The sequence below is a fragment of the Protopterus annectens genome, chromosome 12.part0, assembly GCF_019279795.1.
Source record: "Protopterus annectens isolate FY-2018-M chromosome 12.part0, PAN1.0, whole genome shotgun sequence".
NCBI lineage: Eukaryota > Metazoa > Chordata > Ceratodontiformes > Protopteridae > Protopterus > Protopterus annectens.
Window position 1 is genome coordinate 601,443,528 of NC_056746.1, and position 22,519 is coordinate 601,466,046.

Below are 22,519 nucleotides of genomic sequence, written 5' to 3' on the forward strand. Positions count from 1 at the left end.
CCAGTGGATACTGGGGAAACCACTTCCCAAGTATGAGTTGAGGGGCCAAGGTTTCTTGCTGGAACCTCCCTTGCAGATGTGATGGATGCCCAACACAGGCATACCTCTCCTCTGTATTCAAAATGTTTAACATCTTAGCTGTATTGTCCCATTGAGTCATAATCACTACCCCACCCCCTTTATCAGGTTTCATCACTCTTAATGTATTGTTTTTCCTCATATTATTTAATACATCCTGTTCTTCATCAGTAAGATTCCTCTTAAAGTACCTTCTAGAGTGATACACATCCCTGATCTCCTTAGTTACTAAAGTTTCAAAATTTATGTGTTCAGGGTGTAGTGGAGGATTATTAAGACTCCTTTTCCTAAGTGTATTTCCTACATTTCATTTTACGTTGTCCTTAAACATAAACTCCAAGTTAAGTTTTCTAATGAACATTTTCACATCCAAAATGGAATTGGTTACATTCCATCTTTTATTGGAAATAAAAGTAAAGCCCTTTTATGAACAGATTAAAATGATTGTCATTGACTTCAGTATCAGTATAATTATAAATATGAAAATGGTTCATGATACATATAACCCCTTCCCTCTCAATGTCTCCTAAATTCAAGGGTCTCTGCTCATTATTAGATATGTTGAGGTTAACTTCCTCATTTATTGGTTCCTCTGTTCCTGTTGTCATTGACCATATCTGTTCTGTTCCCCCTGGAACCCTGGCCTCTGTCTTCCCACAGCTTGCATCTATGTGTGTGCCATATGGTTCTTGATTCTCTCGGACCTCCTCGGTCCTCCATATTCTAAAGGGGTTACCTCACCTTCTTGTTTACCCTCCTCATCCACTCCTCTCACATCATAATGTATGTTTTGTCTACTGAGTGTTCCCCTCCTGACTATTGATGTGAAGGATTTGTTTTCCATCATACCTTAGGAATTAGGATTAGTATGGTTTGAAGAGATGATAGGAGAATTTAGAATGTTAAATAATGAATTCAAATCGGTGCTGGAAAATATGGAATTAGTATTAAGAAATAATTTTATTTATTTCCATCAATTAGATGGGGTAGCAATGGGCACACCATGCGCACCTATATTTGCTAACATAGTGATGTTACATTGGGAAAAACAATACATCTTTAATAGCACTTTCATGGAACACATGAAAGTATATTTAAGATTCCTGGATGATATATTTGTGTTGTGGCAAGGACCCCATGAACTCATTAGTGAATTAATTGACCACTTGAATGGTTCTACAGAATTTTTGGAATTTGCATATGATATCTGGGGCAATGAGGTCCACTTTTTAGATGTTAATATAAGAAAGAATTATATGAACAAGAGATATATATCACAAGTGTATAGGACAACCTGTTTTTCCAACTCATACTTACACTACGATAGTGATCACCCCCTTATACAAAAGAGAAATATCCTAAAAGGACAGATGGTACGGGTTGCCTGCATGACCTCACTAAGGAAAGACCTGGAGAAGGAACTGGAGTATATTGGTGGACTTTTCCTGGATAGGGAATACCCTATGGAGGCCCTAAATGGTTATAGGGATGAAATATTAACAGGATGGAAGACCAAATATATCCAATTATTGAACAACATTGGTGAGAATGCACAAAACATTATCCTGGGGATGGGTAGGGAGAACAACAATATGAACCATACAACCTATATGGTTACTACCTTTAATGAGGATACAGGAAAGATGTGTCATATGAGGAAATATTGTGCCTTATTTAATGGGATGTCCAACAGGTTAGAGGTGTTTAATAACCCCTTAAAATTTAGTTTCAAGAAGAATGCTAATGTGAAAGATTTATTGGAAAGAGGAACCACAGTGAAAAAGATTGGTAAGGTGGGCACCTTCAGTTTTGGGAGATGCCCGCAATGTATTTTTATAGCTAACAAGGAGGAACTATGGATACTGGTTCCACAATTTAGATGTCAAGTGAGTGAATGTTACAACTGTCAAACCAAAGGGTTTATTTACATTACATGGATGGCTAACAACCATTTAGCATTAAATCCTAAAAAAACTAAACTCATGCCATTTACCCCCAAGAAATCATGCACCATAAGCAATATCCTCTCCCATGACAGCACCTCCATAGAGATTGTCACACATACCAAACTTCTAGGTGTTACTTTAGATGAACACCTAACTTTCGACATGCACATCCACAACAACATTAAAAAAGCACACCAGAAATTGGGCATGCTATATCGACACAAAACATTCCTCAATTATTCTTCCAAACTAGCCCTTGTGTCCTCTTTTCTGCTCCCCTCTCTTCCCTATGGAGCCCCTCTTTTCACCAATATTCAGACCAGTCTTAAATCCAAACTACACTCATGCTGCAACAAAATAGCAAGATTTGTTACCAATAGTAAGCCTTTATCTCACCACTGTTCCTCTCTTAGACTTCTGAACTGGCTAGAACTACCTCACCATCTGACATATATTCAACTAACTACTGCCCATAAACTAATACACAACCCTTCCAGCTGCCCAGCCCTTTCTAACCTATTTACTCCATACCATCCTAACAGTCCCCTCCGATCAGAAAACCAGATGCTCCTACAATTAGATAAACCCAACCTCTCCACTGGACAATGGCCCCACTCCTTTTCCACTGCTAAACTGTGGAACTCTCTCCCTCCCTCCCTCCCTCCCTTAGATCAACTAGTGATACATGTATCTTTAAAAAATCTTTGAAACATCACCTCTCCTCCCACTGGCAATGCCCCTGTGCTAACACTTCACAGCCCATAACCTGACTTCTGTCTCTTCCCTTCCTCTTCTCTCACCTTTCCTTCATCTCCTCTCACCTTTCCCTCCACCCTCCACCCTCCACCCTCTACCTCCAGTACCTTCAACTTTACCTTCTCCTGAACAAATAAACCCCCTCTATGCCCCATGAGATTTGACACCACTACTGTTTCTGTCTCAGTGCCAGCTACTATATGGGACTGTCAGTCTAATCTGGAACAACTGTTGTATGGATTCTTATCAAATTGACCATACTACACTGTGGCCTGAAGCTAAGACAGTTTAATCTGTCATATTTGATCCATATGTTTTTATTACTTTGAATGTATTGTATGCTTGTATGCTTTAGCAGTTTATCTGATATGTCTGTTTTCTTGTCTTCTGTCACACTGTAAGTATTATATTGTTTTTAAGTTTTATCACTGTGGAGCTTTTCTCCCCAGGCCTCCACTGAAAATGGGCACTCTTTGGCCTAGTGGACCTTCCCGGTCAACAAATGGAATAAACAAATAAATAAATATATCATTTATAATGAGTGTGCATGTAACTATATTGACCATATTGTATGGGTATGTGTCCCTATAGACGTTTCATCAAATTATATATTAAAATTATACTATTCAGCTATAGGAACACACATGCTGTTTAGGTAAACCTTCTCAAAAAGAGATTTTCTATCCTTTATAATCTTTTCAATAAAATTCTTCCTATTTATGTTTTGTATATTGACACTGCGGTGGTGGTGCTGCGGTAGCGTTGTCGCCTCACAGTAAGATGTAGCCCCATTCGATTCTCAGTTAGAGCGTCTTCTGTGTGGCAACATGCTTGAATGGCCGTTCCTTCGTTGAAGGTTGTGTGTCAGGCCCGGCAAGTCAGCACGTAAAAATCTACTGCCAATCATTAGCAGACCAGAGTTCTGCTGTGGCGACCCCTAACTGGGAAAAGCCGAAAGAGACAACAACAACAACAACAACAGTCTATGCAGCTATTGAGTAGAAGGTTAAATTTGGGAGGTGGTATCCTCACTTGTAAATTCTATAAGCACCATCATCTACTAACTTCAACACTAGACTCAGCTATGCCTTTATATCAGTCCAACAACAAACTTTATAGAGAAGCTTTCTTCCTAGTTTACAATTGCATGAGGAAGTACATGACTGACTACAGGTGACCATCAGCACAATATGTCCATAAGCAGTCTTCCTCAGATATGACAGCCAGGGCACAGCTAGCAGCACCATTACTGGTCTGAACATGTACACACATTAAATGATCATTCTGTGTATCTACATGTGATTGAGGTGAAATTCCTTGAATGTACATTAAACAAAGTACAAGATGTCAGTGGACACAATGCTGATTGCTGTTTCCATGGGAAATCACAACATGTCAGTGGCCAGAATGCTGATTGATGTTTCCATGGGAAATCACAAGTTGTCAGTGGACACAATGCTGATTGATGTTTCCATGGGAAATCACAAGTTGTCAGTGGACACAATGCTGATTGCTGTTTTCCATAGGAAATCACAGACAGTGTTATTTTTAAGTAGAAGCCTGAAGTGATTCCCTTCTTTTGAGACATTGCTCTGTTTTTCAGGTTGGTGTGACCATGGACTGGATATATAAGTTTATGCAGAGGAGGTAGAAGGTTGCCTCACTGCAAAAGACACTGCATTTTATTTTTCCCTTATGTGTTTTGACTATTAGTCTTCAGCATTTCTGATGCTTGTGATTTTGCTGTTCTACATTCCATACTAGAACCTACGCCTTCTCCTGCAATAAAAGTCAAGACACTTCTTTAGATGTGAATGGAGTGCCTATCATTCAAGTAAATGTAAACAAAATCTGACCTTGTAAACCATATTATTCCATCAGACATGATTTTCATAGACAGTTGTTGGGTCTGGAGGCCATCTGTAACATGCAGAATAAATCATAGCATAACAAGGTTCTGTTATTTAAACGTAAGTTGTACATCTGCCTCAACATGAACTACTTCACTGTAGCTAATTGTCCTCTAAGTCAGTGAACACACCATCAGTGCCTTTGTGACCAATTATTAATGCATTAAACAAATATGACTGATGGGAATAACCAACATCATTGCAAACACTGCTAAATGATTCATGCTACTTGCCAGTTGACATAACAAGGCCCATTCCGACTACACTTTAATGTCCAGAGTGTAACCCAGGCTACCTCAGACCTAAATACTTATAATTTTGGACTTGCCATCCAGGCCAAGTACAATTTACCTTACCAAATCTTTAACCAAAACTCAACCTGGCAATCATAAAGAGGCTACTAGGTATAAGAAAGGGGAATCCAAGGGGGAAAGCTGAGAGTTGGTTGCTTACACTAAATTAGGCTATAGGGTAGGAAGGTTGGATTCTACTTGAGTCAGCAACAGAACTGCAAGACACAACTGATATTTCGGCTTAAAATGACCCCAAGTTCAGCCCCTTCTATTCGCTCAAGGACAACAGAACTTACATGTAAGTAATTTTGTACTGCATCAAATGTTTTCCCAAATAATTTGTAGCACTTGGCACACAACTCATGTAGAGAAACATATTTCTATATTGCTCACATCCCCTGCTGAAAATGCAAAACTCTGAAGATGTGTTGTGCAGCTTCTTGAAGTGATGTTATGGCTACTTTAACAGAATGATGAATTCTGGTTGATGTAGTTAGTTTGATACTACATACCAATGGTGCTTTTCAAAATAAAACTTGTGACAAAATACATATGTCACTTGGTCTGCCTTACAATAGTCAGTTAGCAACTGTGGCCCATTCCAAAGAAGCATCCACATCTTTAATTTTTAATAAGTAATCTAATGGCTTTAAATATAAGTGATAAAGAAATATCACTTTAGAGACCACAATAATGTCTCTGTTATGCTTATACAGTACAAGTGAAACTCGACCTGAACAAGGATGAAAAATATAAATATTTAATCACACACCAAACGTAATTGTAAAACGGTTAAGCGCTTTCATCTGTGAAATACAGACTTCTTCAGAATTCACAGTATGTGAAGTAATTCTTCAGTATTTCACAGATGAAAGCGCTTAACCGTTTTACAATTACGTTTGGTGTGTGATTAAATATTTATATTTTTCATCCTTGTTTGGGTTGAGTTTCACTTGTACTGTATAAGCATAGCAGAGACATCGTTGTGGTCTCTAAAGTGATATTTCTGCAATTGTTATTGTTCATTTTAGTGTTAATAAGTGATAAAGAAACCGTGGTGCTATCCACCCAAACAGAGCTCTTTTACATATGTTACAAATAGTCATATGAAATATATTATTATAATTATTATTCTCCAGGTAAGTGTGTCACTTGTACTGTTTTCTTGTTACAATGTCTGTTCTGTCTTCCTTTCATCTACATTCTCCAGACATCATGAATACATTACTTATTAATGGAACAACTTCAGCCACACCTCAGGTAAAAATAAAATGTGTGCGCGCGTGTGTGTGTGTTTGTGTATTATATATATATATATATATATATATATATATAAAAGCATATATTATATTGTATATGTTATTATTATTACTATATGCTTCATAGTACAGTTTCTGGATGCCCATCTTAATATTCTTCTCATTGCATTTCTTGATATTTTGTTTAGCATTCTCCAGACATGAATGCATCACTTATTCTTGGAACAACCAGAGAGACATCCCAGGTAAAAAAATATTTGTGTGTGTGTGTGTGTGTGTGTGTGTGTGTGTGTGTGTGTGTGTGTGTGTGTGTGTGTGTGTGTTAGTAGTCACTGCTATTTGATGCACTGTGCTACTCCTATTCCTTCAGATGCTGCAACCTCCCCCCCCCCCCGAGGAATCTGTGCATTCCTGTCTCAATATTTTTTATTGCAATGACCTTTAGACCTGGACTGTATTTCATTTTCATTATGTTCTTGTCCCCTAAAACTCACAGACATTAAGTTAATGTACCTGTGAATCACAATGTACATATAATTAAACTGACTTTGTAATATGTTAAGAAAAAGGAATGCACAATGTCACAAGTCTGAGTAGTTTTATGCTTCTTTCACTTCTTGCCTTATATCACTTATGTCTGCAAACTGGCACATTTCTTGAAGTATTTCATTTAAACAATATTATAACTTTTCCATCAGGCAGCTTACTTCGATATAATTATACTTTATGCCATTTGCCTCATAAAGTAACTGTTTTTGTCCCCATAGATTCCTATCTGTTTACAGAATCCAATATAGTTCAATGTTTATAAATGAAATACACAGCCAATGAAATTACACTTTCTTTGCTTCATATGGGGACATTATTCATGTTCCTGGAAATATTAACTCCTGCTAAGCCTAGTTATGAATATGTGCTTAATTTTCATATGTTTCATATGCTTGGAAATATGTTGTATGGCTTACAAGAATTTGTACTATGTTGTGTGAAAGGAATAAGAGTAAAAAGTGCCAATGATATGTAGCAGTCAGTTATCAAAATATTCATGTCTATAAGGCTATAAGATTACAGAAAACATCCTTTTTAATAACAGTTTATTTAAGTTGTTCCTTATTTTTATTTTTTACTTTTATTCTAAATTAAAAAAACATAATTCTCTATATTTTAATGAACTTCTCTCAAAAGGCCTGCCTAAAGATGGCTCTTGTCTCATTTGTACCTTCCTAGTGTAGAAAGAGAATATTCTTCTCTCTGGGGCACGTCAACCTGAACCCAAAATTTTCTGCATCAAATGTTAAAGGATAGGGTAGTTTCAAAATGTGCACTCCCCAATGCCTATAGCCAGGTATATCATTTATACTAGTGAACCATTGCCTTCTGAATTACAGAAGGATACATTTCTCCACCACTTGGAAAGACTATTAACATGAGAAAACATTTCAAAGAAACAAAATACCCAATGTTCTACCATATAAAAATTAATGTTTTCCTACTAATAAATAGGAAGAGCCACTGTTCACTTTAGCAAGTTGTCTGTCCTTTCTGAAATTGGGCACTCAGGCTGAAATTATGTGTTGTTTCGCACATCCAGGGCTAGTCATGTTTTACTCACTCTGGCTTCATATCCATTTTATTAACTGTGAAACCACCCCCCAATAAATAAAGAAATTAAATAGCTCTTTTTTTATAAAAAGGAAAAGTTCCAAACTGATGCGGCCTAATGAGGCCAGTAATACACCTCGGCATGATATTCATACTTTGTAGTCCTGAACAGAGGAAATGGTTAAACATGGCTTGTATTAACAGAAGCTGTTACCATACCAGCAGAGTAATTGCAGAGCCAGTTAAGGAGGGCTGTTTGTGTATGACCATCATACTGACCTAGTTTATCCTGTTCTCCCACATCTGTGTCCATGATGGCCGCGACAGCCTGCATGGTAACAGTCCTACTATGTAAGGTCCCATATTGCCTCTGCTTCCCATGACAGTAGTACTACCCATGCCACTGAGGAAATCACATTTGGCACTAAATATCAACCATCCCTATGGCCATGCTGTCCTCCATCTGTGACCTGTGGTGTCCAACCAGTGGTCATAAAGACCATAGTGTGTACCAGCCGACTGCATAACTAATGTAAATGATGATGTCTGTGACTACCACAATTCCCTAGTTGAGTGCTGCAGGTGGCATTGCCTGACTGCATGATGTGCTCGATGGTGCATTTCCCATTATAACTGTTATACAACAGTACATGTATAATTTCATTTCTGTGTAACACCAGACTGCCAGTATGTACATGAGCCCATAGAAGTGGACTAGACATTGCCACTTTGTCTGTGCTGTTGTATACCATGCACTATGCAGCTGGAAGCAAAGTGGTGCAGCTGCTGATGGTGGTCTTCTGCCATCCCTATCACTGTTGGGCAACAATGAGGTGTTCACTGCTACTGCAATGCTAGAGGGTCATGGGAATGCTGCCTGGAATGCATATCAGTGATGATCAAACTGTGCAGCATACCCAGGTATCTGGCAGGCTATGGCAACTGCACACTGCAGTGCTCTTTTAGATGTGTCCAGGCAGTGGAACTGTACTTCAGCAGGCCAAACACACACTCTACCATATTTTTGGTTTGAAAAAGTGTGACTTGCTGCAGTTTGGCCGTAACTTGTGAGTTCTGTACAAGCACTAGCAGCCAGGACTCCAGGGAGTAACCTTTGTTGCCTGTAACAAGCTATGGCTAGGAGGGGAGAATACATCTAGGGCTGGTACTGTGTACTTCTTACTTACATAGCTGTGGATATTTAGGTGCATCATTGTGCCTGCACTTATCCTCTGGTAGCCCTATGGGATGTCCCCATAGACGAAGGGACAACCGAGATGACTTGTATGCTGTATGTGAGAGCAATGGGCAATGCCAGGATGCTGTAGAGGCACATTTTTTTTAGTCTTTGTGTGGTGCACACTACCTGGCAGTTGATGTAATAGTACCCCTTCCTTTTGCTGTAGGTACAATCCATAGACACTGTGTAGATCCTTAACTATAACATTGGTATAATCTATGGCTCTCAACACTTCAGCGGTACATGTGATATCATAGAAACTATGTTTCATGGTGGCTGCCTTCTCTATGTATTAGGAAACTATAGGTGCTCATCCAACTGTGGAAGTATTGTATTGAGGCAGATTCCTGTGAGATACTTGGGGTGTCCCCAGTTTATCTCTGGAAAGCCCCAGCAATCAGTATGGTGGATGCAGCATATACCCTTGTATCAATCAGGTAGGAACTCCATGCATTCCTCTAGTTCTGATCATTGAGCCATACCTGTCAACCATTGCCTATATAATATTTGTATCAAAATGCAGCCAGTCCTTGGCTTATATGTCTGTCAGCTGGATTGAATTTATCATCAAGCAATAAAATATTCTCTACAGCATCCTGATTCTCCAGTTACCTTTCTGATAGTTCTCAAGCTGTCAGATGGAAGGACTGTACCTCTTCCTTCTTACCTACTCCTACCGGAGTTCCTCAGGGTTCCATCCTCGGTCCCATACTCTTCAACATCTTCATAAATAACCTTCACTCTGCCCTCCCTGACACTACAGTCATCCAATACGCTGATGACTCTACCTTAGTTTGCACCGCCCCCAATTTTTCCGAACTTCTGTCCAAAACACAAAAAGCTTTTTCCACTACAGAAAACTGGATGCACAATAACCATCTTTCTCTCAACTCCAACAAATATAAAATACTAATTTTTTCCCCTACCAAGGCTTCCTCTTTTGACAAAAACACTTTCAACATCCTAAGCCAAACCAATACTCCCATAGAAGTAGTCCCTTCCGCAAAACTCCTTGGCATTACCATTGATGAGCACCTCAAATTTGATCTCCACATACAACAAAACATAAAAAAACCCACCAAAAGTTAGGCATGCTGTACAGGAACAACCAATGTCTTTCAAACTTCACTAGGCACACCTTAGCTATCTCCTACCTCCTTCCCTCTCTCCTTTATGGTGCCCCTCTGCTAACTAATCTGTCTGCATCCCTCCCCTCTAAACTTGAAGCTTGCTATAATAAAATCTCTAAATTCGCCACTAAATCCAAAACCTCAACCCACCATTGCCTTACCCTTCAATCTCTAAACTGGTTAGTGCTCCCTAACCACCTCATTTATCTCCAACTAACAACCGCTCATAAATTAATATTCTACCCTGAAAAATGCCCTGCTTTATCCAATATCCTTCCCCCTTACATCCCTAGCCGATCATTGAGATTAGAACACCAAAACCTAATCTCCATTCACAGACCAAAACATTCTGCTGGCCAGCTACTACTATCCTACTCTCTTGGCAAAAAATGGAACTCTCTGCCTCCTTCACTTAGGACTATACCTAACACGGAATTTTTCAAGACCCAACTCCACTCATACCTATCATCCAAATGGAAATGTTCTTGCTTTCACCCTACATAAATTGCCCTCTCTCATATCTGCTCTCTGATTTCATTTCTAACTCCCAAAATGTCTAAGCTACCTCTCAGTTGACTGTACAGAGGAAAACATTGCGCAAAACAAAAAAAAAAAATTCTAGATCATTTTTAGAACATTTTTTTCTTTAGAATCTTTTAGATTGTTTTTAGAACATTTTTAGAACTTTAAAACATTAATTTAGTTTGTTGCACTGTTCTTACTATGCATAATTAATATGAGACACTTCTATTGTACTTCTTTTATATTTTTATCTTTCATTTGTAACCTTGATTGTACTGCCTTTGGAGCTTTTCTCCCTGGGCCTCCACTGAAAATGGGTACCTCGTGGCCCAGTGGACTTCCCCGGTAATCAAACTGAAATAAATAAAATAAATAAATAAAATATGTCAGCTGCTGTATCATACACCCCCAGAGATCACAGCAAACAAAAAAATCAACAAAAGCGACACTTAACATTACCTATGCAGCAACCCCTAGTGCAGCCTCCAGTAAAAAAAACATAAGGAAAGCCAACACACTGCCCAGGGTTCTAGTCATAGGGGACTCCAATGTGCGACATACTGATGCCCCACTCATCAGGCTGTACAAAGAGAAAATAATGGTCAATTGCTTAACGGGAGCCAAGGTCTACCAAGTTACACATGCACCCAAGTAAATGCAGCATAACAGTATATCTCAGTCCTAGTCCACTAAGGTGTAAATGGCGTGAGACATACCTGCCTAGACTATATGAAGAGGGATACTAGGGAGCACTCAGACTATGTATCACAGGCTGGTATGTACGCAGCATTAAGCAGCACTCTACTTTCACCAAGGATGATGCCTCAATAAGAAAAAAAAGATGATTGACTATAATAATTGCCTTAGACTTCTGGTGTCATTTTAAGGGGATATGGCATTTGTTAGCATGGGAGGATATGGCTTACAAACCATATTGCTTTGCCAAGGTTGGTCTCCACCTATCCCCTCTAAACTTTTGAATATTAGCTAAAACATTGTCCTCCCCCATAATGGCTTTTTTAAGCAATGCAAAATTGACACATCTTCCAACATAGCAAAATCAACCCATATGAATTCGCAGGTGTTACTGTTCAAAGCCAGGAGTTCAAAGAAGAAGCTTCATTCCCTGCAAGCTCTCCTCACCCTCAAGAGTTCACATGTCTTTGTAGTTACCAAGACATGGTTTGGTGCCCCAGGGAGTAATCCAGCAGTGCAAGGCTTCAGTTTCTTCCACACATTTCATCTAGCAACTGCATAGACATAGACTAAACGTGGAGGTGTCTTGAGCTACATCAGTAACAAGCATACCTCTAGTTTGGTTAAATAGGACAACATGTTAGAGTTACTCCATGTACAGATTACCATAGACAAGATTTCATACTATATTCTAGCAAGCGATAGGTCACTCTCTATGTCCCAGGTCATACTTAAACCTACTGGAGACACTCACCATTCAACCAAATGCCATACTCATCAGAGACTTTAATTACCTCTCAATAGATTGGAAATCCTACATGACCCCAGATTTGTAGGCACAGAGATTTCTGGACTTTGTAAATGCTAACATCCTAGATCCAATATTGCATATGCCCTCTAGAGGCAAAAATATATTGGATCTGGTACTCAAAATTATGTGAGGAATGCTGTACCTCACCCAGTGTCATGTCCTCTCTGAAATAAAAATAAGTTCTGAAATCCCACTAAACCCTGTAACAGTTAGGAACTATTCCAAGGCAAACTACCTTTTATTAACTGATAATTTCTCAAACTTCCAAGCCTCTCCAAACCCAGATAATACAGCAGCCCATGTAGAACTGTTCATAGAAACTCTGTCATACCTTGTCAATGGTAGAATAGAGGCTACTGTAATACCAGAAGGATTTATTTATTTAGTTTGTTAGTTATTTGTTTGTTTATTTATGTATTTATCTTTGTTTACTTTGAAAGTCCAACTGCAAAGTAAACCCAAAACAAACTCTAAAAACAAATCAATCTGGTGGAATCTAAAATTAAGCACGTTGTACAAACAAACAGAAGTCATAGCTGAAATTACTGCTGGGCAGCACAGTGGTGCAGCAGTTAACATTGTCGCCTCACAGCAAGAGGTTCTCCGATTCGATTCTCGGCTGGGGTGCCTTCTGTGTGAACTTTGCATGTTCTCCCTGTGTTCGCGTGGGTTTCCTTCCACATTCCAAAGACATGCATCTGGAGCATTTCTCCCCGGGCCTTCACTGAAAACAGGCTCTGTGGAACCAAGTCAGACTTTCCCGGTCAACAAATAATAAATAAATAAAAATAAAAAATAAATTAGGAATAGTACCACCCAAAAAGATAAAGACTCTCTCATCAAACTAAATAGACAATTAATTAAGTCCAAGAAAGCCAATTTTGAGGTAAAACTAGCTTCCTAGACCAAAGACAACTGTAAGGCCTTCTTTATTTATGTCAGAAACCTCAAAGACAGCACACAACAGTGTGACAAACAGGTTGTAAATGGAGCCAGATTTATGGACGGACACATAGCAAATCTAGTGGATGACAAATTAATCTCCGACTTTACCTCCATTTCACCTCCAGCCACCTAGCTTTAAGGCCAAGAACCCAGCTTCAAAGGACACCAATAATGTCCCAGGATGCTTCCTAAATTGCTTGAAATATGACATATCATGGCTACTTGAGTCCCCATTCAACTATAGCCTCTAAACAGGCTTTGTGCTATGCAAATGGAAGAATGAAATTGTCATCCATATGAGCAAGGGTGTAATATAAACATCCCAGTAACTATAGACCCACTAGTCTGACTAATCTTATATGCAAAGCCATGGAAAGAATTATCATGAAAATGATTAACAATGACATAAGAAACCTTCATACACTGGGACCCCACCCAGTTTGGTTTTATCAAAGGCAAGTCATGCCTAATAAACCAGGTGGACTTCTTTTAGAAAGTCACCAAGGCAATGGATGAGAGAAAAATGATTCACACTGCCTGCCTTGACCAGTCATTTGACTCAATGACCCACTCAGGCATTGTAAGCAAACTCAACCCTATGTAATAAGCTGAATAGCCAGCTGGCTCACAGGTAGGACCCAGGAAGTTAGAATAATTGATACCACCTTCACAAGGAGGACAATCACTAGTGAAGTCCCTCAAGATCTATGCTGGGTCTCTACGTCTTGGAAGTCAAAGCCAAAGTCAAGGGCCTGTAGCTGACCAAGTTTGCAGATGAGTGAAAACTAGGAACACTCATAAAATCCCCCCAAGATCCTAACATCTTACATGATGGTCTAATGCAAACAAATGACTGGTACCAAAGCCATGGCTTAAAACTCAATGCCAAGAAATGCATAAAATTATCTTTTGGGAAGTTAGCCACTCTGGGAAACTACCTCATCCATAAAACACTCCGAAGTGCAGAGCAAGTAGTCAGGGATTTGGGGACAGTAACCTGGTATTCATCCAACATTTGTCTAAGGTAGCAAAAAAGGTAATTCAACATCGATCAACTTATAAATAAGGGCATGGTATCTAGGTTCAGGAATGTCATCATGTCGCATCAGACCCATCACTGAGTATAATGTGTATACCTGTCCAGACACACGCAACTACTGGAACATCCACAGAGGCTCCTGGCAAAAAGAATACAGGGAGTGAACACAATGTCCCATACAGATCATCTTAAAGTCCTATCTCTATACTCTGTTTCCTACAGACTGCTTAGAGGTGATCTATGCCTGGCATACAAGATATTTTTGACTCCCGCTTTGACGGAACATTTGGATATCTACAGAATGAACAGCATCAGAACTATGAGATCTATGGACCTAAGGTTTGCTTACAACATAAATAGAATGTGTTGGAGGGGCAGGTATGTATCCCAGAGAATTTCCATTCTCTGGAATAGACCTCCTATCTATGTGAAGCAGAGCCCTTCCCTAACCCTATTGCAGAGTAATCCGAACTAGTGGACGGGAAATCAAAGGTTCACCCAGGTCTCACACCTGTCTCTTATGGACATAAGCAACCATTAAATCATGTCCTAGCTAACATGCACATTTTAGAATAATCTCTAAGATACAACAACTCATGAGATGCATTTGGGTTACCTGGCTAGGCTTATCAGGGCTCTAGTGGTTGTTATACTAGTATACACCTATGATCCTATGAACACCGAGCGAAGCAAATGCTGTCTTGCATGTGTCACAATATTCTCTTTGTTTCTTTGCCTTTATTATCAGATACAAGCAACTGTGTCATTTCACCCCTAAGGACTAAGGCTCACTACTTGCTTCCTCATCTTCATTTTCATGGCATATACCATTATTTGTATATCCCCTTTTCTGTGACTTTGAGCTCATTGCCCCACAGCAAGGCATGGTTATTTAAATCAATGTCTTATGTATTTTATTATTTTCTCACAATAATACACTGCAGACTTCATTAAATATTTATGAATACCACCTGTATCTCATGCAGATTTGTTTTAGCGCAGCAAAGGGTTTTGAACAGTATGTGCACCACATATTCATACCATGTATTTACTCTGAATTGCATATTACAAAAAATCTATACTTTATATCTTTGTTTTGCATATCTGTCCTTATTAAACTCAGATGTTTAAATGAATCTTTATTGTAATTAGTTATTCTTTGTATCTACCTTTATATGTTCCAAGTTATGTACAGTTTATAAAGCAATTTGTTTTCTCTGGTCTGTTATGTAAATGAGCAGAGATATACATAGCTTTAAATCAATTAAGCCTAAAACACCTATTTTGTACACTTCCAGTTCACACATATACCCCCTTATGGCATCCAGAACTTTTTTGGATTCTGGCTTCTTTAACTAAGTGACCTACCAGCTAATAACAAGCAGTATCAAAAGAGCAAGGAGTATTAACAAAATGACGCGAAGATTGTTAGTCTAGGATGGCCTGTAGTCCAGAAATTAATTGCCACTTATTATTCATATTTTCAGACTTATATTCGTCACTGAGAGTCCTGCATGTTATTAAGCTATATGGTGTGAAACACCAATGTGGGAGGCAGGGAAAAACACTATCAGTCCTTGTTTATATCACACTATACTGGAAATATTGCTAGCTGTTTGCTACTAGTTATGAAAAAAGCAATGATTTCATATGCACTTAATACCTCAAAAAACAAGGGGCTTACAAACTGTTGCATGACATTAGGTAAAACGTTAGATATTGTTTAAGAAAACTGTCATTGATATTTGCACTATAAGTTGCACATCTTTTTTTCTTTAAACAAATTTTTAATTATTGGTTATGCCATAAGCAGTCATACATTAACATAAATGAAAACAACCATCACATATAATCTTCTGTAAGCCATTGTCAATTGAACATTACCTAGCTCATTCATTTCATGCCTTCTCATAAACCTCATTCATCCTCCAAAACATTATTCTACATATATTGTTCCCACAATTCCTATTTTTCCATGTAATTTGCTCCTACCCTTTTCTAAAGATCCAATGTCCAATTCTTTTATCACTGTTAGTATATTTACTACTCGTAATACTTTTGGTTTAGACTTTGATTTCCATTTTCTAGTCATTGCTTTTATGGCAGCCACCAACATTTAACTCAACAAGCCCTTATTAGGTTTAGACAATTCAGGGTCTGTATCACAACTCAAAAATATAATTTCCTCATTTACACCAGTTTGCTCGCCCAGTATATCTGACAGAGTAGTCCACGGGGAAGTCTTAAAGTCTCACAACTCATTACACTCACAAAAAATACATTCCCAGTTATCTCTTTCTTCCATCACATCTTCAACATTTGCCATCTACCTGAGGAAAAAAAATTCTTTGGTGTCTGCTTAGGGTATAAAAATACTTATACAAATTCTTGTAAGCAAAAATCTTAAATCATCTAGACTTTCTTGCATATTTGTAAGTGTACATGTATCCCCATTGTTTCTTTGTGAATTGCTTATCCAGTCTCTCTTCCCAATCCTTGATAACCTCCTCTAATTGATTTCTATAGTTATGCAATATTTTATGCCCTACTAATTATCTAATCTCTGCAAACTGGCTGTTGCCTATAACAATATTGCCAGATTTGCCTCTGGCTCTACTTTTAGAACCCACCACTGCATAAATTTAAAGCAACTAGGATGGCTTGAGATGCAAAATCTGATCTTATATCACCAGCTTTCCTTAGCACATAAAATCCTCTACAAACCTACCAACACCCCTACACTCATCTCCCTTATCACACCTTATTGCAACCTTAAAAGCGTGCGTTCTTCTAACAAACTTCTTATATCTACTTGCAAATCCAACAATTTGGCAGGCAAATCCTTGTTTTCAAACACAATAGGCAAAGCCTGGAACTCTCTTCCTGACAGCCTCACTGCCAGCTCTTCTTTTCCCCGTTTCAAATCCCAACTCAGAACTCACCTCAAAACTCACTGGCTCTGCCCCTGTACTAACCCTAACTAGTTTTCAGTGTCCCACTAGTACTCTCTGTTCTCCTTCAAACAAATCTTACACTAAATCTTTTCTTTTCTCATGCATAATTTGTATTCCCCTCGTCTGTATTTAATTTCTAATTGTTGCTTCTGTAAGAACATGCTAATGATAATACAATATCTTTTATTTTTTTTCTCAATTTAACTACTAAATTTGTAAAGACTGATTTTAATGTCTGTATTTAGAGCTTTTCTCCCCGGGCCTCTGCTGAAAATGGACTTATAGCGAGCTGGACCAGCCCGGTAAACAAATTTAAAATAAAAATAAAAAAAATAAAATAATTATCCCTTTTTAACAGCAGTTTCTGTTCTAGATTCAACTAAAAACTCTACAAGTGGTCATCTTTCACTTAGAATCCCCATATTCCTTTCTCTTTGCCTATATTGTAAGTTGCACATCTTGGGAGGTATTTAGTACTATTTGTTTTGCTAATTATACAATTAAACATATGTTTTCATATTTCCGTAAATATGTCAATAAGAATGCATGTAGCGTAAGAGATATCCAGTGTTACTTGTTTTGATAATTATGCAACTAAGCATATGTTTTTATACTTCTATAAATATCTCAGTAAACATGCATGCATAAAGTCATTTCTTGTCATGTGAAAGCATATGTCTGGTTAACAAAAATGTTATAACAATATGTGTCTAGCTTATACAGTTTTCAAGACATGAAAATGTGTGAATGTTTACAAAAATTATTTAGGGGTTCTGTGCATTATTTAATATATTACAGTAGTTATGCTCTTATCACTGTAAAGAATACTTACTGATAATGCTATTTGTGCAGTATTAATAGCTTTTTATTGTTCACAAAATATTTATATTTCTTTACCTTATGCTTGTTAAGTTTTAGTTTTACATCTACATTAAAAACATGCCTTACATTGGTTATTTTGCATCCAAACGTATTCATATCCATTTTCAATATGTCAGGAGACATAGATATATAATGTAGAAAAAAGTTTTCATTTACCTTTCAGAAGTTTATTTCTAGCAATTCATTTTAGTGTCTTTCACCTATAATCCTTTGTCTCTTCAAGTGACATTTCTTCCCTGTCTTAAATTCTCTACTCACCACTGTAATTCCATTTGTCATTTTAATTTTCATTACATATTAAATGCACAGCCATTTACACTACAAACAAATTCATTCCGTCATGACATTGTCATTTCACAATGAATAGTAAACTGTTTTTTTTCAGATGTTTAAATCTGTTATAACCTTTTATGAAAATATGCAGGATATAATTACCTATATTAAACTTTTAAATAAAAAGAAGGTTGCATTGTATCAGAGTAGAAGTATTGCAAAATCTGTCACTGAATCCTAAGATCCAGCACAGCAGTTACATGGATGCTCATGTCTATAGAGATAATGATGAAAATAAACGGGCTTTGCATTATAATTATTATTATTATCATTACTATTATTATCCCTATTAATATTTTGTTAAATGTTTAGAAGGGATACATGGTAAATATTTCACCAGGTATGAGTAAGACAAAAAGAGCTGTTTAATCATCTCTTGTATTTCACTGATGACTGTAAACTTGTTTCAGTGAGTATGTTAGGAGTAAGATAGAGTCTCCTTCCTTCAAGGCTGCACAGTCTAAGAGTTAGGAAATTTAGAAATGCAAGTGTGCTGGAGAAGACTGAGGCTTACCACCATGCAGGCATTTTTTAAAGTTGATACAGAGGATTATGCATACTGTTTGTTTAACAGTTTGGTGACAAGTTGTTTAGCTACAGACTCTTCAAAGCAAACTTATTAAGCAAAACTGGGAGAACAGACATAATCTTGAAAAGCTCACATTGACAAGCTGTCTTAACTTTGTACAGCTGGGTAGATATTTAGGAATTTACTGTATAATCTTGGGAATGAAAATTACACATCATTATATACTCTTCACAATGAACCAGAAAAAGATTCCAAAAAAGTGTAAAAATCTAATACATTATGTTGGATTAGTATATCTCTATGTGACAATTCTAAACGTATTTCCACTTTATTTAGGATTTTTTTTTATTTAGCTCTATATTTGTTTTAAACAAACTTACTAAGACTTGGGTGAATGTTTTGTAAGTTATATACTTAAAATAATGTATGTACTGATAAGGTTATAATACTAGTCAAATCACTGACCTCTACAGCTGGAATAGGGCCCTAGGCAGGGCAATAGACCAAGGCCTCCTACCCACCCCATCAGTACATCTTTACTTATCCCCCTCTCTCCACTTACCACAACATAGTACTAGATTTTTCAATGTACATACTGTTTTGTTCCTAACGTTTACAGTGATCACAAAGATTGGGATTTCATCTAAAATTGTATTGCAAATTTTGCTAGCAGTGACACCAAGGACCATCTGTCAAGCAAAACAAGAAAATATTCACATTAAAAACAGATTCAGGGCTAGCAACTGTAACCTACTACTCCTTGGAAACTCATATTTACTTAAAGTGTTCTTGACAAGCCATTAAACTGAGAGCACTGGCTTACTTTTCCATTTAATATTCTGCCTGCCTGAGCTACAACAATTATATATGTGTATGAAGTTACCAGAGGTATCAAGTTATAAGTGTTGAGTGGAGAAAAATTCCTTGAGAAAGTTTTTTTTTTAATGACATGAAATGGTACATTTTATTCATACTCGGCATATCAAAACTATCTAATTAAAGAATAGAAATGTTGATAATTTTCTTGTACTTTTAAAGAACTGGAATTTGTGTAGCACTTACCCAGAGATTTACCCTGATTACCTGTCACTGCAAAGCTTTTAAATATAAAAAAAATCTTGGAAAATATGTCATCTTTGAGAAATTAAGCATAAAAATAAACACAAGACATGGCCGTCCAAACTGATCTCTAGAAATGTAATACCGGTGGCATATTTACCAAAATCAAACCATAAAGGGGACTAGAAAGTCTCATTGTACATGGACAGTGGACACACACACACACACACACACGCGTGCACACACACACACACACACACACACACACACACACACACACACACACACACACACACACACACACACACACACACACACACACACACACACACACACACACACACACACTTTGCAGCCCTGTAATTTTCTGCAGGTAATATTGACAACTTTACAAAAAAGAATCTAACAACATAAAGACACATGCTCACTGAAAGTGCACTATGTTTTGACAAGACCTTAATCTGATGGCTTGAATAAAAATGGTTCTTGTTTAAAAAGGGGGGGGGGGGGCAGGAATTGAATAATTTATGTAATTTTGCTTAGGTTAGATGATATATATGAATATATGTGAAGTATAATGTTTGTTAATGTTAATTTGCTTATGTCACAAGTGATAATTCAAGAAAGGTGTTTAAAAAAAGGTACATCAATTAAGCAGAATAACACAGTGGCTTGTAATCTTCATGCACAGAGTATTTATTAAAAAAAAGTCCTGAATTACCTGTGATAGTATAGCCAGAATACTAAGGCTAAATTCCCAGCATCAGCCCTACCCTGCGAATATAAACATGTACCATCCACTCTTATGCAGACCTTTGGAAGATAATACCACAAAAGCCTCAGCTGTCTCACTAGAATCCTTAATCTCGATAAAACAGCAATCTCATCTCATCCATAGTTCACACTGATGGGTAACAGTAAAACAAACATACAGATAGTGCCATATCTAGGATGAAATAGCAAGAAAATAACTGACATTAATACTGAAACCAAGTCAGTCTCAAAAACTTATGAGTAGACATCCTGGTCTCTCAACCCCAAAAACATCTCATTAATTGGTCACTCTATTATATGTAAGAGACACACTGTTCTTCCTGCAGAAGACAATAATATATACAATCTAAATTTAATATCAGACACTATTTTATACAGCTGGAAGAATACTACTATCATACCCAACTGTGAAAACTAATAATCCAAAAGATACATTTCATACTAGCCAACAGCAATATTTTGCTTCCTCATCAAAATCGTATAGGCACACCTTCATCAAAATTTTAGAGAAACTGTTACATGATTAACTCAAGGAGAATTTCTGAACATATCACTCATTAACAGACAAAATGACTTCCAAAATAGTATAACACCCAAACTATATGTGCTGCAAAAAAATGTCATCTGATGCAATGAAAAAAAAATCTGACTGGAGCTCTCTTCCTTGATTTAAAATGTGCCTTCTGTGCTGGTAATCACTCATTTCAAATTCTAAGTAATTTTGGCATAACACATCTCTTAAATGGTTCTTGTCTTACCTACACAACAGAACATTTACATTATAATGTGGCAATTGTAACTCAAATAATGGATCGTTTTGCTGGATTAACTGAAGACAACATATTAGGCTCCTGTTGTTCTCCCTAATTATTAACAATCTGCCTTTTGATTTGTCTTTTGTAAATTCTACAAAGTATACAGATGATATTATAATTTTAAATTGTGACAATGCACATTCAAAACTTCAGCATGATCTCCACAAGGTCTTCAAAAATTGTGGAACTGGCTATGAAAAATGACTTGGTCATGAACTGTATAAATACAACCAAAATACTATTTTGTACCCCACATTGACTTGAAATCCTCCCCAAACTTTGAAAATACCTGACACATAGGCAATCCACTCCTAATAGTAACACACCGAAAATTCTCCAGTATTCTATTTGATCAATACCTATCTTTTCCTGCTCATAGCGACTGAATAGTTCATCAAACTCTATCACAGTTCCTACTGGCCTACTGATATTCAAATCTTCTAACTCAAGAAGCCAAAAACTGTATAGCAATCCAAATGCTGATGCCAAGAATCTAACAACATTAAATTAAACATAACTGCCTTAAATTGTCAGAAAAAAATACAGGTATCAGTTAACAAAATATATCATTTTTAGTCCTAACTGACCCCAAGGAACACCATACTCCTCTATACTAAAAGCAAACTGGTTACCAGCAACAGTAAAGTATCAGACCAATTTGAATGCCCCACATTCAAGATATTACACTACTTTGGTCATTCGATTACCTCAAAACTGTGCAGCACTAAAACATCATATACACCCTCTGTTCAAGCCATGATGAATTCATCAACCTTGTAAGACCACAGTTCACCCAAAAATATAGCTGAAACATTTTCCAGACTCATCCTGCCTTACACAGTTCACTGGCTCCATAAATCAGAAAGATGAATCATTTCCGAACAGAATTAAAAAAATTCATTTGTTATGCATCTTTGTGAAGAATAAAAATATAAATATTTGATAC

General features: G+C 37.3%; 1 protein-coding gene across 1 annotated transcript in view; it reads left to right on the forward strand.

The window, feature by feature from the left end:
• Positions 1 to 22,519, forward strand: part of LOC122816738 (mucin-4-like) — a 544,109-nt gene that overhangs the window by 276,452 nt on the left and 245,138 nt on the right. Inside the window, exons 15-16 of the mRNA XM_044089732.1 lie at positions 6,184 to 6,243; positions 6,431 to 6,487. Of these exons, the coding sequence (XP_043945667.1) occupies positions 6,184 to 6,243; positions 6,431 to 6,487 (117 nt within the window). The remainder of the gene's footprint in view (positions 1 to 6,183; positions 6,244 to 6,430; positions 6,488 to 22,519) is intronic.